The sequence below is a fragment of the Artemia sp. Qi Xiang Cuo genome, chromosome 16 (genome assembly GCF_049724085.1).
Source record: "Artemia sp. Qi Xiang Cuo chromosome 16, ASM4972408v1, whole genome shotgun sequence".
In the NCBI taxonomy this organism is placed as follows: domain Eukaryota; kingdom Metazoa; phylum Arthropoda; class Branchiopoda; order Anostraca; family Artemiidae; genus Artemia; species Artemia sp. Qi Xiang Cuo.
The window spans coordinates 58,500,724-58,517,189 of NC_142809.1; the positions used below are offsets into that span (position 1 = coordinate 58,500,724).

The window sequence follows — 16,466 nt, forward strand, 5'->3', positions numbered from 1 at the left end:
ATCGTGAATATCTGGTAATATTTTTTTTTTTTTTTTTTTTTTTTTATAGTCAGTAGATGTTGACGATATTCCACAAACATCTTCAAGAAGAGGCTCAATGGCTAATATGCCTCAAATTCTTTCTGATGACCTCAATAAAGTGCGTAACAATGACGTTGGCTATTATCGTCGTCGTTTTGGCTCTTTGGACGTTGGACATCAAAACGCTTTTGAGAAGTCTAGTATATTCAGGAAAAGAACTTTCTCAGAAGCTCCTCATATGAGTCATTACGATTCTTCAAAAGGTAGTTTTAATGGCCATTCATTCGTTTATTTAAAATTTGCTCTGTTGCTATTTGCTTATTTATTTACTAATGTTGCTTTCTCCAAATTTATATATTTTTCTCCACCTCTTGCCCCTATTTTCGGCATGTTTTTTTTTCTTCTGCGCCTCGTTTGTTTCTGTTAGATTATTTTTCAGTTTTGGTCATTTCTTGTATTTTTTTTTTTTTTTTTAGCAAATTTTGATTTTTATGCGCATATTTTCGATGTCTATATAAAGGGGTGTTGTTGGTTCAGTTCAAGGTACTATGAATAACGATAACGAAGCTTTGTACTGTGAAAGTTTAAAAAAATTTACTACAGCCGTAAAAACAAGCATCGTTGCACGCTGACCTTGAGTATCGATCTTTTAGAAGACCAGACTGCCTTTCTATGACGAATAAATAAAAGTCTTTTTACTAGACACTGAAAACAGATACAAAATGCTCTGAATATTTCGGTTACATACAACAGTGATCGTCATCAGCAGATAAGCTGTGTCTGCTATATCTGAGTATATATAACTATAGTTATATATGCTACATATAACTACATCTGAGTTTATCTACTGATGACGATCACTGTTGTATGTGATCCAAAACTTCAGAGGTTTTTCTATCTTTTTTAACTGTCTAATAAAAGGACATATCCCTATTTTGAATTTTTGTTTGTTTGAATTTTATTCTTTTGAGATCACAGCATCGTGCGACGGGTAAGCTAGTAACTAATTAAAGTTTGTATTTTTTAGGTTGTCATTTCATAAACCCAGTTCCAAATTTCATTCATGAGGGTAGCTATGGTATTTTCAAAAGTGAAATGATTGGGCGATCCTTGTTGAAGAATAGATCAGACTTAGTCGGCTCATTTGCAATTCCTGTTTATGTTTTTGAAATTTGTCGGAATGAGATTGTTTCACAAATACTTGAAGAAATTTCGTTCGGAAATCGAAATTGTATTTTTCGTGATTTGACTTTTTCGTATACAGTTGCTGCACCTCCGGGAGATATAACTCGGAGACGAAGGAGTGAAACATCGAATGCTAGGGAAGAGATTGATTCGAAACTGCCAAGCCCTGATATGAACTCGGAAGAAACGGAAAATAGTGGTAAAGTATTTAGTAGATATAGAACTGAGAGGGTGCTAATGTTTTCTCTTACAATTTTTATCTCTTTAACAAGGAGAATGAAAAGTAAAGGACAAGGAAAATGAAAGAACAATGAATGTAAGAAAAATAAAGAAAAATAAAGGACAAATAATGAAAAACAAGGAAAATAAAAGACAAGGAATGAAAGTAAAAGACAAGGAAAATGAAATCTGTTTGTTTGAATTGGTTAAGTGGAAAGTTATTTAACTATATGAGTATTTAAAAAATAGGAAAGATTCGGAATTCAGTGTTTAATGGAGAAGGTCTTCACAAGCGGTTTTTGGCAGTTGTAGGCACCAAATAAAAAAAGAAAGAAAAGAAACCGGTTAAAAATCAGCAAAAAAAAAAAAAAAAAATGTTGCTACAAACAGCTTAAAAGCTTCCCTTTGAAGGTGTAGTTCTTTTTGGGGATAGAGAAATCGTAAATGTATAATTTTTACGGACAAAAAGGTTGTCAAATTTGACTAATTTATTTTACGTATTTATTTTCACAGCTCAACGTGGCTACACTGACGAAGATGGGGGTTCTGCCCTGAAAACTTTGTAATTACAAAACAACTAAAAGAAAAATCTTTGGAAATTGCCGTTTTAAGTTATGAATAAGTCTAGGAGACCAGAAGTTTTTTTTTTATGTCCTTATCAGAGGCAACGCTGTAGCGTTGCCTATCGTAAAGGCCATACGGCTCCAATGTTTTATTATTTTTTTATTTTTTTTCCCAGAGGCACTTCATATGGAAGGGGTCGTCGTAGAAGCTTCAAAGGTAGCTCATTCGATTGGAAATCGAGAGTTCTAGTGCCCTTTTTAATTGTCGAAAATGATTGGAGGGCAACTAGCCTCCCCCCCCCCACGCCCATCATTCCCCCAAAAACATCTAATCAAAATTTTGAGAGAGCAATTTTGTTCAGCGTACTTGACTTCTGAATAGAAAATATGTTTATGAGGAGAACACTCCCCCACAACCATCAGTGCAAGAATTTTAAGTTATTCCCTGGGGCATATAAGGTTTTTATAGAAGACGTAGTCGTACAAACTTCAAAAAAGGCTAAATCGATTGGAAATTCAACAGCTAGTGCCTTTTTTAATAGTCGAAAATGATTGGATTGTAACTAGCCCCCTCCCCTCCCACGCCCATCATTTCCCCAAACACATCCAATCAAAATTTTTGGATAGCCATTTTGTTCAGCGTAGTTGATTTCCAGATAGAAAATATTTATTTTTGAGGAGGACACTCCCCCACAACCCTCAGGTTAAAGGTTTTAAGTTATGCCCTGGGGGCATATAAGGTTTTATAGAAGGTGTTGTCGTAGAAACTTGAAAACAGGCTCATTCGATTGAAAATTAAAGGGCTAGTGCCCTTTTTAATAGTCGAAAATGTTTTTATCAAAGAGGTAATCGTATAGACTTCGAAAAAAGCCTCATTCGATTTAAATTGAAAGTTCTAGATCCGTTTTTTAAAGTCAAGAATAATCGGACAGTAAGCACCCCCCAAGCCATGCCATAAAAACTTGAAAGTTTTTGCAATCAAAAACGAACAAAAATTAATTAAAAAAAACTTTCCGAAAAATAATTATTTCTAAGAAAAGTAAAGGCCATTTTAAACTTAAGCTCAGCACATACAAATACCTTTTAAAATTCTAACTCAAAATGACCAGAAATTACAATTAAAGAATAAATGAAACGCAAAACAAACAGAAATTAAATAAAAAATCATAGCAAGAAGCATACAACAAGCATTATTATAAATGAATAAATAGATATTAAAGCGAGTAATGATTAGACTGAATATGAAAATCAAGCTTAAAACGAAGAAAAATATTTTGCTATTAAAGTATAAATGAAACTTAAAACGAACGGAAATTAAATAAACAATCAATGCGAACAAACATACAATATATATTAATGTAAATGAATAGATAAATCTTAAAACGAGTGAAACTTAAATTGAATATGCAAATGAAGTTTGAATCGAATAAAAATAACTACAAACAAGAATTTGGGAATCGTCTCACTGCAGAAGCCTAAAACCCTACTGCGTCATTGGCACTTTACTGAAAACGAATTATATTACAAATATTTTCTTGTACTTAATATTGAAAATAAACATTAAAATTAGATTAAAATTTTGAACTGATGAGCTTTCAGCAATTAATATCATTATGCATCAAATATTCAGTTTAATTTATTTGTTCGTTTCAAGATTAGTCAAGACAAATAGTTTCACTACGAACTAAATTTGGATACAGCCCCCTTCTTTAACTGTAAAAACCTAAAGCCTTTTTCGTCATTGGTGCTTCACTGAAAACGAATTACTCGTATATTACAAATTTATTATTTTCCAGTTCTTACAGAATTGAAAATGAAAATAAAAATTACAATGAAAAAAAATCTTGAACTGATGGATCTTTCAACAATTAATATCATTATATATCTAATATTCAATTTAATTTTGTTTATACTTTCCAAGACTGTTCAAGACTCATGTAGTTTTGCCTTTTTTTTTAACTCTGCTATTTTTTGGTAACTAATCGTGTTAGTTTGTTATGAAAACATTCTATGGCTTCTAGGCATTTCTATTTGAGCAGAAAACTGCACCTCAAACTTTGTGGAACATGCATTTTCTTGCATGAAACACCAAAATATAATAAAATGTCCAGTTTCGGAGTGTTCCACCACTCACAAGCAAGTGCCATTGGTATTTTTGAATCCGCATGGTCAATTTAGGGGGGTGGAGGGTAGGCTAATACTCGTAGCAGCCCCATTCCGTCATGGTATGGTTCATTTTTTCAACATTTGGCGTCCGGATTATTATATAATCTACCAAACATACAACTGCCCCAAATCAGTATCAACAAATAAATGAAACTTAAAACGAAAAAAAATTAAAACAAATATTAGAGTCAAACTCAAAACGAGCATAAATTAATGTGAGTAGTGTTCAAAACCCCTATGCTTCTAAAAGCCAGAATATAATTTGTACTTTACGGAAAAAAAATTCAAATGAGTTTACTGAAAAAAAAATGTGCATTGTCAATTTAATATACATATGCTGATATTTATTCCCTAAAATCTTAATTAATTTTTGATTTCTTAAAGTTACAAAAGTAAAAATATTTCAAAGAATTGTTTTCAGTAAAGCGCCAATGACGCAGTAGATTTTAGGCTTCTGCAGTGAGACGATACCCAAACTCTTGTTTGTAGTTATTTTAATTCGATTCAAACTTGATTTGCATATTCAATTTAAGTTTCACTCGTTTTAAGATTTATTTATTCATTTACATTAATATATATTGTATGTTTGTTCGCATTGATTTTTTATTTAATTTCTGTTCGTTTTATGTTTCATTTATACTTTAATAGCAAAATATTTGTTTTCGTTTTAAGCTTGATTTTCATTTTCAATCTAAGCATTACTCGCTTTAAGATGTATTTATTCATTTATATTATTAATTGTTATATGTTTTTTGCTACGATTGTTTATTTAATTTCTGTTCGTTTTTGGTTTTATTTATTCTTTAATAGTAATTTCTGGTCGTTTTGAGTTTGAATTTTAACAGGTATTTGTATCTCCTGAGCTTAAGTTTAAAATGGCCTTTACTTTTCTTTGAAAAACTTATTTTTCGGAAAGTTTTTTTTTTAATTAATTACTTTAAACATCTGTTTGAAACCATACAATGTTTGTAAATTGTAATACTCTCGTGATACCCCTAATGTCATTCGTAACCCAATAGCTATTCCTAAACTCTTAAATACCAATTCCTAACTCCTAACCCAGGTTCCTAATATCAATCCCAAGATACTATTTTAATGGCCAGGACGTAATATAGCCATATAATCACTTATAAGGTGTTTGAGAGTCGTCCTAAAATCTGGCCTCTGCATTTACAACTAGATAGCTCACCAACTGTCGTCTTGTTTAAATTGCATGAGCGTGAGAACCAAAGCTTAACCTTCTCTAATATTATTCGATTTAATTTGTTAAAATAGCGATATCAATTTTTGTTTATGAGGCTTAATATTTAATTTAAAATTCCGCAATATTAAAGAAGTAGATTGTAAAATTCTACGTGCAAAGATAATAATATGTAAATACAATGGGTATTGTTCTGAATAACTAAGAGTGGTTGACGATCGCTCAAGGTTCGAATCTTGTTTGCAGTGGAATCGAGCAGTCACTAATTTGACACTTATATGATGTATGAAACCTAGATAGGAAAGGATATCATAAATGAAAAACAAAATCAAATATGTGAGAAAACGAGGATTTTGTCAGCCAGTGGCAAAATATGAAGACGAAGAATAAGCAAAGATTTCGACAAGGACCTCCACCAAGTCGTCCTCAGTGTTCATATTAATAATAAAAAAAAGAAAAAAAAACTCTTCGAAGTGAACCTAACAAGAGCAGAATAGATAAGTAGTATCACTTATATAATCGATACTTACGGTATTATCACTTATACTTATATAATCGATAAAGACATTTGATTACTTCGAAATAACAATTTGTTTTATTATCACTGTAGTCAAGGGCGTATCCAGGAGGGGGGGGGGAGGGGTTTAAGGGGTTTGAACTCCCCCCCCCCCCGAAATGTTTGTCCGACTTGTAAAAATGTAAAAAATGAATACAAATAAATTTTTTATGCGCCTTTTAAAGTTTTTTTGTAACCCCCCCCCCAAAAAAAATGCTTTTGTGAACCCCCCCCCCCCAAAAAAAAAAAATCCTGGATACGGCCCTGACTGTAGTTATACACAATTTGTCATCGGAAGACCATATAGATGTATCAGTGACTGAAATATGGCACGCTCCAGGGGGTTGTAATCCCAGAAGACTGGAACTGGGATTTGTCGTTTTTCATAGAGCCTGACGTCGGTTCCTCGGGTTTTTTTTTCCAACTTTCGTCCTCGATTATTTTGGTCCATTAGTGTTGTCGAATGTGTGAGATCTAGAAGAAAGCCTTTTTATGTTGTAGGGGAGTACAAAGGATTGTTAGATTTAAGGAAATAATTTTTTTTTTTTGGAATGATTTATTAATAAAGTTAATTGGGTAAGATTAATGAGAAAAAATTGGGGAAATTTCTGAGACTGGGGCTGAATCGTAGAGGTCTTTCTTTAGGTTTATAATAGGGTGTAATTACATATATATTTGTTTCATATCAAGTGCTGTCGCTTCTTGGTCTTGTTTGTTTTGTCACGGCCCATGGTTGGATTTTGTAGAAGCAAATTATGATAATTATTACTACTGAATAATTCTCAATATTTCACTATATGTTAGAGGAAATTTTGAAAATCCTATGATTTCAGGGAGGGAAGACCCCCAAGGTATCTTATTTTTGTGTGTTCCTGCATTATTATCCAACGAAACGATCTTTCTTCTTTTTTTTGCTTTCAACTTTGCTCGTCTTCCCCTATCAGGCGATATTAACAATTTCTGGTTTATCAAACGCGATGCTCATTAGTTTGGTGTATGAAAGTCGCACATGTCTCTGGCCTCTAAAGAAACGGCCTCTCTCTGGCACTGAAGGAAGAAAAAAGCAGATTGTTGCAATAAATATTTAGTCCTGACATCTCGAAAAATACTTTCCCCAGTCCATAATGATGTTCTAGTTTTTGCCTAAAATCAACCTATTCTCTCTTCTCTTGTTAAATCGCTGGGGGGGGGGGGGGCTTACTTGTAACGGAACTCGATTTTATCGTTGATGTCTTTAGTCCTAGTGAGAGCCAACCAATTTTAATTTTAATCCAAGAGAATTCAGTACCAAAAATACATGGTTCAAGCTAGAAAGAGGTTCCATTAATAAACATATGTGGGTAATAAACAAACGATAATAAACAAAGGTGGTTTGTGGATTTCCTATTGAAAGATTTTAATAATTGTAGCTGATTTTTTTAATTAGCCACAAAAGTCATCAAAAGGTAAAATTTTAGCAAATGCTGAGACAGGTTGTGGTGATTTTACCTAAACTCACTTGTCAACTTATTATATATTCTATAAATTTAATGAATAACCTGGAACTCTGAAACCAGATGTAAGCCTGGGTGGTGAATTGCGCTCCATTGAATGAAATAGTTAGTTATAGTTTGAATGAATAGTTAGTTACCGGCGTTAAAGGTGAATAGATGTGAATTTTTATATGTTGTACCCAAGGCCGTATCCAGTAGGGGGGGGGGGGGGGTTACCCGGTTTGAACCCCCCCCCCCGAAATTTTTGACCGACTCGAAAATATGTCGAAAATTAGTAAAACCTAGGTAAAAATCGGTAAAATTAGTTGAAAACTGAGTCAAAAATTAGTAAAAAAAAACCCAAAAAAGTCAAAAATTAGTAAAAACCCCACTGAACAAAAATCCTGGATACGGCCCTGGTTGTACCGAATAGAGTTAGTAAAACTTGTATTTCTTTATACGGATTACGACATAGGTTCCTATAAAGAGAGCTGCCAATGAGTATGTTCGATTAAGCGGGTACTAAATGTCTTATCCACAAAGGAAGATAGATGGTATTGATGTTAGATCAAATTGAGGTCGGATTTAAAAAAGTGTTTGACCAAAACTTCAGAAAATATTCAATATCGCATGAAATATACAGTATAAAGTGGTTAACCTCATAAATTATCTTTTTAGGAGACAAGTTAGGCATAGAAACTGTATGCCGGAATATTGAAATAGCTTTTCCCCGTTGTTATATCGAGTCTATATTTGTTGCTCTACAACAACAACTCAAGACGTATTCAAGGGATGTTGTTACTGCCGTTGATCTATGTGAAGAAACTGTTGTGGAAATCGATATTACAGAGTTGCTAATGGTATGGTTTTTTTTATAGAAAAGAAATGAGCTTTTCAAAAATGTTTATATAGTTGAATATGGTTGATTTCAAATATTGAATTTTGTTATCAACCAAACATGGCTTATCGACAATTCAGATTTCAAAATATAATATGGAGGGAGGCTATTTAAAAAAGACAGATGAAGTTATTAATGGAACGCATTTTCCTTTTTTTTTGCTATTTAACAGGTTTTTGAAAATATTTCATATAGACTAGTTTCTGTTTCCTTCGAAACTGTGCACTCCTTTTTTCAGTAAGGTTGGGGAAGAGGAAAAAGCCTCCCAGAGTTTAAGTTACTTTGGTTCTCGAATTCAGATTTCAAAATCATTTACTTCTCAGTCATTTACTTATTAACTTATTTGGTCTTTGAATTGTCTTCAAAAACCTATATAATATTGTAATATATATTATTTTAAATATATATTATATATATTATTTTATTATTATTATATATATATATATATATATATATATATATATATATATATATATATATATATATATATATATATATATATATATATATATATATATATATATATATATAATATATTATATATATATATATTATATATTATTACATATATATATTATTGCAAATATATTAACTTATATTTACAAAATCATTTACTTATTTAGTTTTTGAATTGTCTTTGGTGTTTTTATTTCCATATAACCATATAACCCTGTTTTCAACGATTGTCATGTTTTATGGTTTATATAGCGCTTTTTTTGAATCGCAATGGTGATCCAAATTTACAATTTTTGAACCTCCCATAAAATATAATTTTCATTCAACCTTATAAGAAATTAATGTTGGTTTTACTGTACCGTGGATGATGGAAAGTACCTATTTCACTCTTGCTAAAATTTATTTAATATTTAATAAAATAAAAACTAAAAAACTGTTAAATAAGCCTGTATCCCTACGACAGGTCGAAGAGCTTTTTTAAACAGAGATCAAATGATAAAATATTAATAATCTACACAAGATATTAGACAGAGCAATTTAATGGAAGATAAGAAAACCTTAAATTATTCAACATTCAAAATCAGTTTTAGGTCCTAAATGAAAATAAATGTGAACTGAAAGCGAAGAGCCACATTAGATACTAAAAAGAACAGAAATTATCTTTTATACGGGGAGGTTTTTTTTCATCAAAACATAAAATCGCGAAAAAGAGAGAAAACGAGAACAATGACAGCCTTTGAAAAAATTATGGAAATATTTCGGTCAAGACCTCCACTTAACTGTCCTCAGTGCAGAATAAAACCGATGAAAAAAAAAACAACACAAAACTAAAATAAGATGACCCTTTCAGAGTAACAGTGAAAGGATAACTGAATAAAATTACAAGACTAAATGGCATTTCACAGTTTCATCTTACATAAAGCACTCTTAAAGGCTAATCGCTTGCCAGGTAGGGTATTATCAAAGATTCTCTTTGATTGCGAAACGTAATTTTGCGGACGGATGTAAAAACGATTGGAATTAATAATTTCATCATAAATGGGACTCAGAAAAATTTCTCCCGTGTCTCTAATGAGGGAGACCTTTAGGTGAATGTGCTTCTTTATTTTAATTGCCTCCCTGAAAGCTTGCATGATACCTTTAATACCTCCACTATTGCCCCTGTTATAGCAACGGGGAAAAGCTACTTCAATGTTCCGCCATACAGTTTTTATGCCTAGCTTGTCTTCTAAAAAGATAATATCAATAGCTTGTCTTACCGTTTACTCTTTCTTATTATAATAATAATTAAAAAAATAATGAGAATATTATAAACCAAACAAGGCCATAAGACATAAGAGTTCCGGGACATTGTTCCGAGAAAAAATTATAAAATTTGTATTTTTGTAAATAGTAGCTTTAAGTTGTTTTCAGCAATCTCTTTGTATAGTTTTTGTTAAGATCTTACCCCTCTTTTTGTGAATATTTAGCCCATTTCAAACAGTTTGTGGTAACGAACTGTAAGTATGGAGCTACTCGGCCAAGGGCGCCGGCAGAAAATTTTCCAGGGGGGGGGGGGGGCAGACGCCAAAATAGCTGTGGTGGTTGGGTGACAGGGAATTTATTTCAGGATACTTTTTTGTAGGAATAAGTTTCTTTTTAAATAGTCTTAGGAAAAAACACTCAAATAAAAGAGCAATTAAATTGCATGCAAAATGAAACAAAATACAGTAAATTTTAAACGACAAGGATTCCTGGCAAAGGGATCAATTTATTTAGTCAATTATTTATTTAATTACTATGGATTTAATCTTAAAAGAAAATCAAACTCAAACCAAAATTACAGAAAGATTTATTGCTTTGATAGATTATAACAGATGTAGACTTGTCTTTATGCAATTTCCTACGCCTTAGAATAGTTTGCAGAAGGAGTAGAAATACTCCAAAATCATAAAGCCTGCATAGATACAACGTTTTGATTTTATAACGTCCATATAAAATGTATCTATTAACAGGATAATTCTCCCCTTCGAACTTAAAAATCGCTTATACATTCAGACATTAAAAAAAATAGAATAGCGAAAGAAAAACAAAATTTAAACTTAACTATCCAGCTGTCAAATTGACCCTCTTTCTTTTTAGTGTCCTATTCAATTAAATAAAATGAACAGGTTCAAAAAAAAGTTTTGTCACCGGAGAATCGTATCAAATAGTTTGTGATAAAAAACTGGAAGTAAAAAGTGACTTGGGCCAATATCCGCCAAAACTAAAAATGGAATTCTTATGACAATTGCTACACCGGTAGTATTTGCCTTTTATGCTGACTCTAAATATACAAAATTCTTTCAGTTTATTGTTACCCACCCAAAACCAAAAATCTGATAAAATTTGCCTAATTTTTGAAAAAAGGAGAAACACCCCCAAAAAAGAAAGCAATCTTATTGAAAATACCTTTATTAGATACATCATATCAGAGAACCCTAGCGTAGAGGTTTCAAGCTCCAATCTTCAAAATGTGGAATTTCACTTATTTTTTTCAGAAGAAACATCGTCGATGTATGTTTATTTGTTTTTTTAGCAGGGGTAATTGTATCAAACCGAAGGTAATTGGGAGGGAGCTCCCTCCCAGATAATTGGGAGGGAGCTCATTCAAACGTGAATTTAAAGCTCTTTTTTATGTGACCATACAGATTGGGCCAAGGGAAAGTCTTGTTTTCTGCCATTTTAGGGCATCGAACTACGACTTTACGCCAAAGAGGACGAATTTGCAATCAATTTAAAATTCTGAGAAGCTAATTGATTTAAAAGTATCAATAACTATAGCCTACTTTAGGCTTCCCAGTGGCAAAAGAAGTAGTGGACAAACTGCTTACTCTTCATAAGGCTTCGGATAAATGTTGAAAGAGCTATGGGGGAGTAGGAATTAATTAAAATGTTTCTCTATACAGCTAATATGTTACATTCAACCTCCCAGGAAATTTCTTTGCGGTGGCAAATACTGCTAGGAACTTAGTTTTCAGCAATTTTAAATAATAATATTTTTCTATTTATATGAAGTACTTCCAATATATTCAAAAAATGTATGTAATGTATTTACCGATAAGAAAATACTATTGTAGAGGTTGTGATGGCTTCAGTTATGTAGAAGCACCAAAGTCTCGCAGAATTTTCCTCCATACGAAAAATAATACTCCTTTTCATCCAATTGAAATTCTTTAGTAGTAATATTAACAAGGACTTTTTTTTTTTACTAAAATCGCTATTCGTCACCAATTGTTTTTTTTTTTTTTTTTTTTTTTTTTTTTTTTTTTTTTTTTTTTTTTTTTTTTACTAAAATTGATATTCGTCACCAATTGTTTTTTTTTTTTTTTAGTTACCCTTTCACCGCTACTGAGAAAGGGTCATCCAATTTTAGTTTTTTGTTTTGTTTTAAGGTTTGGTATTTTATATTTTTATCAGTTTTATTCTGCACTGAGGACGGTCAAGCGGAGGTCTTGACCAAAATACTTGCATAATTTTTGAGTTTTTTCACTGGCTGTCAATTATCCTCGGTTTCTTCCTTTCTTCGCGATTTTATGCTTTATCAATTTTTTAAGTGTATTCAAATTTCAATTTTTTAAGATTGAAGATTCGTATTCAAATTTTGAATTTTTTTAGATTAAGAAAATCCTATTTCAGAGGTTGTGATGGCTTCAGTTATGTAGAAGATCAAAAGCCTCACAGAATTTCCATCCACATAAACAATAATGCTTTTTTTCTTCCAACCGAAATTATTTTGTAGTAATATTAACAAGGACTTCTTACCAAAATTACTATTCATCGCCAATTTTCTAAGTATATTTAAATTTTACACAAAATTGAAATCACAAATTTAAACGTAGGAAGGTACTAATCAATGTTCAATTATTGATCTACACATTTGAAAAGCAATTAACCAGGGATTTAAGGGACCGATACCTCAAATTATATCTTGGTTAGGCCTGAGTATGATTTGGAAAACAATCAGAAATTAAATAAAAAAAAAGAGCTTTTCAACTGAAAGCAAGGAAAAGATTTGAAGCCTATTTGAACGTCTTTATATGAAGGGGACTATCTCCTCCTTAGCTCCTTACTCTTTACTGTGAAGTTTGGCTTTTGTCCAAATTCTTTAAGAAAATTTGCAATTGGAAAAAAAGATTTTTCAAAGCACAAAAAAAACTTTTGTTTAATGAGCAAGGTGTTGAGGAGGGGGCAGTCCCCCTTATATACAAAGCAAATTCAATTTGTTCTAAGTGTTCAAAATAGTATAAATATCATATAACAAGGCTTTTGGGGTTGAAATAAACCCCAGAGAGTAGGGGCAAGGGTTGTTAGCTTTGCCCGGGAGGTATTTAAGGTTTTTGTGGAAAGGATGGTTGTTTAACTTTAGAAGAGGCTCGGTCCTTCTCCCTGAAAAAGACTATGTCAACATAAAACGAACAGAAATTAATAAAAAAAAAACTTTTTCCGCAAAATAAGTTTCTAAAAAAAAAGTAAAGAACTCCATTAAACCAAAAATGAACAAAAATAGAATCAAACAATCTACCAAGCATACAACTACCACAAATCAGTATCAATAAATAAATGAAACAAAAAACAAACAGAAATTAAAATAAATAAGAGATTCAAACTCAAAACGAGCAGAAATTAATATGAGTAGGGTTCTAAACTCCATGCTTTCTAAAAGCCAGAACATAATTTTTACTTTACTTAAAAAAAATCTTTTAAATGTTTTCACTTTTATAACTTTAAGAAATCAAAAATTAATTGAGCTTTTAAGGTATAAATATCAGCATATGTAAATTTGAAAAATTTTGATCCGGTGACTTTGGGAAAAAAAGAGCGTGGGAGGGGGCCTAGTTGCCCTCCAATTTTTTAGGTTACTTAAAAAGAGGACTAGAACTTTTAATTTCCGTTCGAATGAGCCGTCTCGCGACATTCTAGGACTACTGGTTCGGTATGATCACCCCTGGGAAAAAAACAACAAAAAAAAAAAAAATAAACACGCATCCATGATCTTTCTTCTGGCAAAAAAATACAAAATTCCACATTTTTGCATATAGGAGCTTGAAAATTCTACAGTAGGGTTATCTGATACGCTGAATGTGATGGTGTGATTATCATTAAGATTCTATGACTTGGAGGTGTTTCTCCCTTTTTTCGAAAATAAGGCAAACGTTCTGAGGCTCCTAACTTTTGATGGGTAAGACAAAACTTGATGAAACTTATTTATTTAAAATCAGCATAAAATTGCAATTCTTTTGATGTATCTATTGGTATCAAAATTCCGTTTTTTAGAATTTCGGTTACTATTGAGCCGGGTCCTCACTTACAGCTCGTTACCACGAACTGTTTGAAATGTTATCAGTTAGGCTCTTATACTTTCGTTATTGACAAGGATCGGTATTTACTTACAATTCATTACTATGAAGAATTTAATTTTTTTTTTTTTTTTGTTATTCCAACCACGTCATATAGAAAAAATGGTCGTAGAAAACTGGAAAGGGGTCACTCAGTCACATTAGAACTTATTTTTTCCTTATTAATGTTTAGACTTACCCATCAAAAGTTACGAGCCTGGGAAAATTTTCCAGATTTTTGAAATAAAGGGGAAACAAAACACCCCCTAAAATTCAAGGAATCTTAATGGAAATCACGCCATCATATTCAGCGTACCAGAGAACCATACTGAGGAAGTTTCAAGGTCCTATATACAGAAATGTGGAATTTTGCTATTTTTGCCAGAAGACAGATCATTGATGTGTGTTTATTTATTTATTTTTTTTTGTTCAGGGGAGATCGTAATAAAATAATGGTCCTAGAAAATTATGAGAGGATGTATTCGAACGGAAATTAAGATTTCTAGTACCCTTTTTAAGTGCCCAAGAAGATTGGACGACAACTAGGCCCCGTCCCACGGCCATTTATTCCCTAAAATCATCTTATCAAAATTTTGCCTCAACGCCTCGCTCTTTACGCTAAAGTTTGACTCTTTGTCACGACTCTACTTAAAAAAAAACTGTAGCGTAAAGAGCGAGACGTTGAGGAGGGGACAACCCCTTTCATACACATAATAATTTCTGTTTGTTCTAAGTTTTAATGTCGCTCTTTACTTTCAGTTACTTTCTTACTTTCTAAAGATGTCCAAATGTACTTAAGTTAATAGATTTTAATAACTGGAGTTTTTTTTTCAAGATTCAAATTTCATATTAGGATAAAAATGCTTCGACCCCCTCTGAATAATTCTATCCATGGAAAGGGGCACTCCTAAAAACATGTCTTGTGGGGTCTGAAAAGTGCAAAAAGATTGTTAGTGCCATCGGTTTTACGATTATCAAGGCGAGTTCTTCGAAAAAATTATTTTCATAGGAAATTTTCTCCTATAAAATAATTTGAAAACCGTATTTTTGTTACAGCTGCAGTAACTCTGCAAAAAAGGCTTTTATTTAAAATTGTTGCAATTAGGGGATTAAAATTATAAACTCTTTTAATAGAAACGACAGTTCTTTGATTCAGTTATGAAAATTTTCTAAATTTATGAAAATGTTCTTAATTTCAGAAAATATGCAGACACTTTGGCAGTTTATCACAAATGATCTTCGAGTTGAATCGCAGTCCAGAGGACGAAAATGCGCATGGGCCTTCAGCCTGGTTGAAATCAGAAGCTGAAAGAGTCGGCTGTTGCGTCCTGCCACTCAACAGAGAGATACAGCAGAGATTCAATGAAATATTGAGTTATTCTTTTCAGATTGTTAAATCATGTCCAGACTACTTTTATTTTTGCTCTCCAGATTATCAGCCGTCAAAGGTAAGTGTCTTGTCTATCACTGTGATGACTTTTTTTTTATGGAATAAATACAATAATTTGTAGGGAGGTATGCTGGTATAACTATAAAATTATTTGGCTGCTATTGCTTGGAATTATGGAAATATGGAATTGGAATTATGAAAATATGGAATTGGAATTATCGGAATTATGATTGCTGAGAAAGAATCACATGTACCAATTAGAATGCAATGCAAATCGGAGTCTGTGATGATCAAGTTTCCACCGTTTAGTCTTCCAACTGAGCTCTGGCGGATACCTGGCTGAAAAAAAATCAATCCTTTCCTGGAATGGGATCTACTAACATTATTGCTGCTAATACTAACTGTAGCATCAAGCCGTCTGAGGTCAACAGAGCTTAGGACATTTCTCCTCTATTACAATCTATTCGAAGTTTCCCTCTTCCCACTCTCCTAAGAAGTTCCCCTTTCCTTTAAAGCTTTCCTTGCGAAATCCCTCCCGCCGCATTCGGGGGCGATCTTCTTTTCCTTTGGCCCTAGGTGGTTGGCCAAAAAGAATATATCTTCGGAAATATGTTATCCGCAGAACGTGCTCTTGCCATCTCAATGTTTTTCTCTTTATAGCCCTTGAATGAGTGATTGAACCACATTTTTTTGTACAGCTTTTTGTTTGAAATACGGTCAGCCAGTCGGGTACTCAAAACAACCCGTAGGCAATTTCTTTGGAAAATATCTAGCAAATCCTCTTACGTCTCGGTCAAGGACTGCTTAATGGTCGGATATTATCAAAATGTCCCTGTATATATGTTATATTGTGCTTGGCTTCTAGATTACTTGAAAAGGCATCTTATGCGGAGCGTGCCCGTATATTTCTCTGCTACAAAGGAAAATAGTTGCAGTCATAGCTTTCATGTGGTTGAAATAGCTTCTAATTAATCCTTGTATA

At 32.4% G+C, this 16,466-nt stretch overlaps 1 protein-coding gene across 3 annotated transcripts in view; it reads left to right on the forward strand.

The window, feature by feature from the left end:
- Window positions 1-16,466, forward strand: part of LOC148943128 (KICSTOR complex protein SZT2-like) — a 495,507-nt gene that overhangs the window by 300,236 nt on the left and 178,805 nt on the right. For all 3 annotated transcript variants that reach the window (XM_089102275.1, XM_089102276.1, XM_089102278.1), the window contains 4 exons: window positions 50-284; window positions 1,049-1,405; window positions 8,062-8,243; window positions 15,294-15,542. In XM_089102275.1, the coding sequence (XP_088958401.1) occupies window positions 50-284; window positions 1,049-1,405; window positions 8,062-8,243; window positions 15,294-15,542 (1,023 nt within the window). The remainder of the gene's footprint in view (window positions 1-49; window positions 285-1,048; window positions 1,406-8,061; window positions 8,244-15,293; window positions 15,543-16,466) is intronic.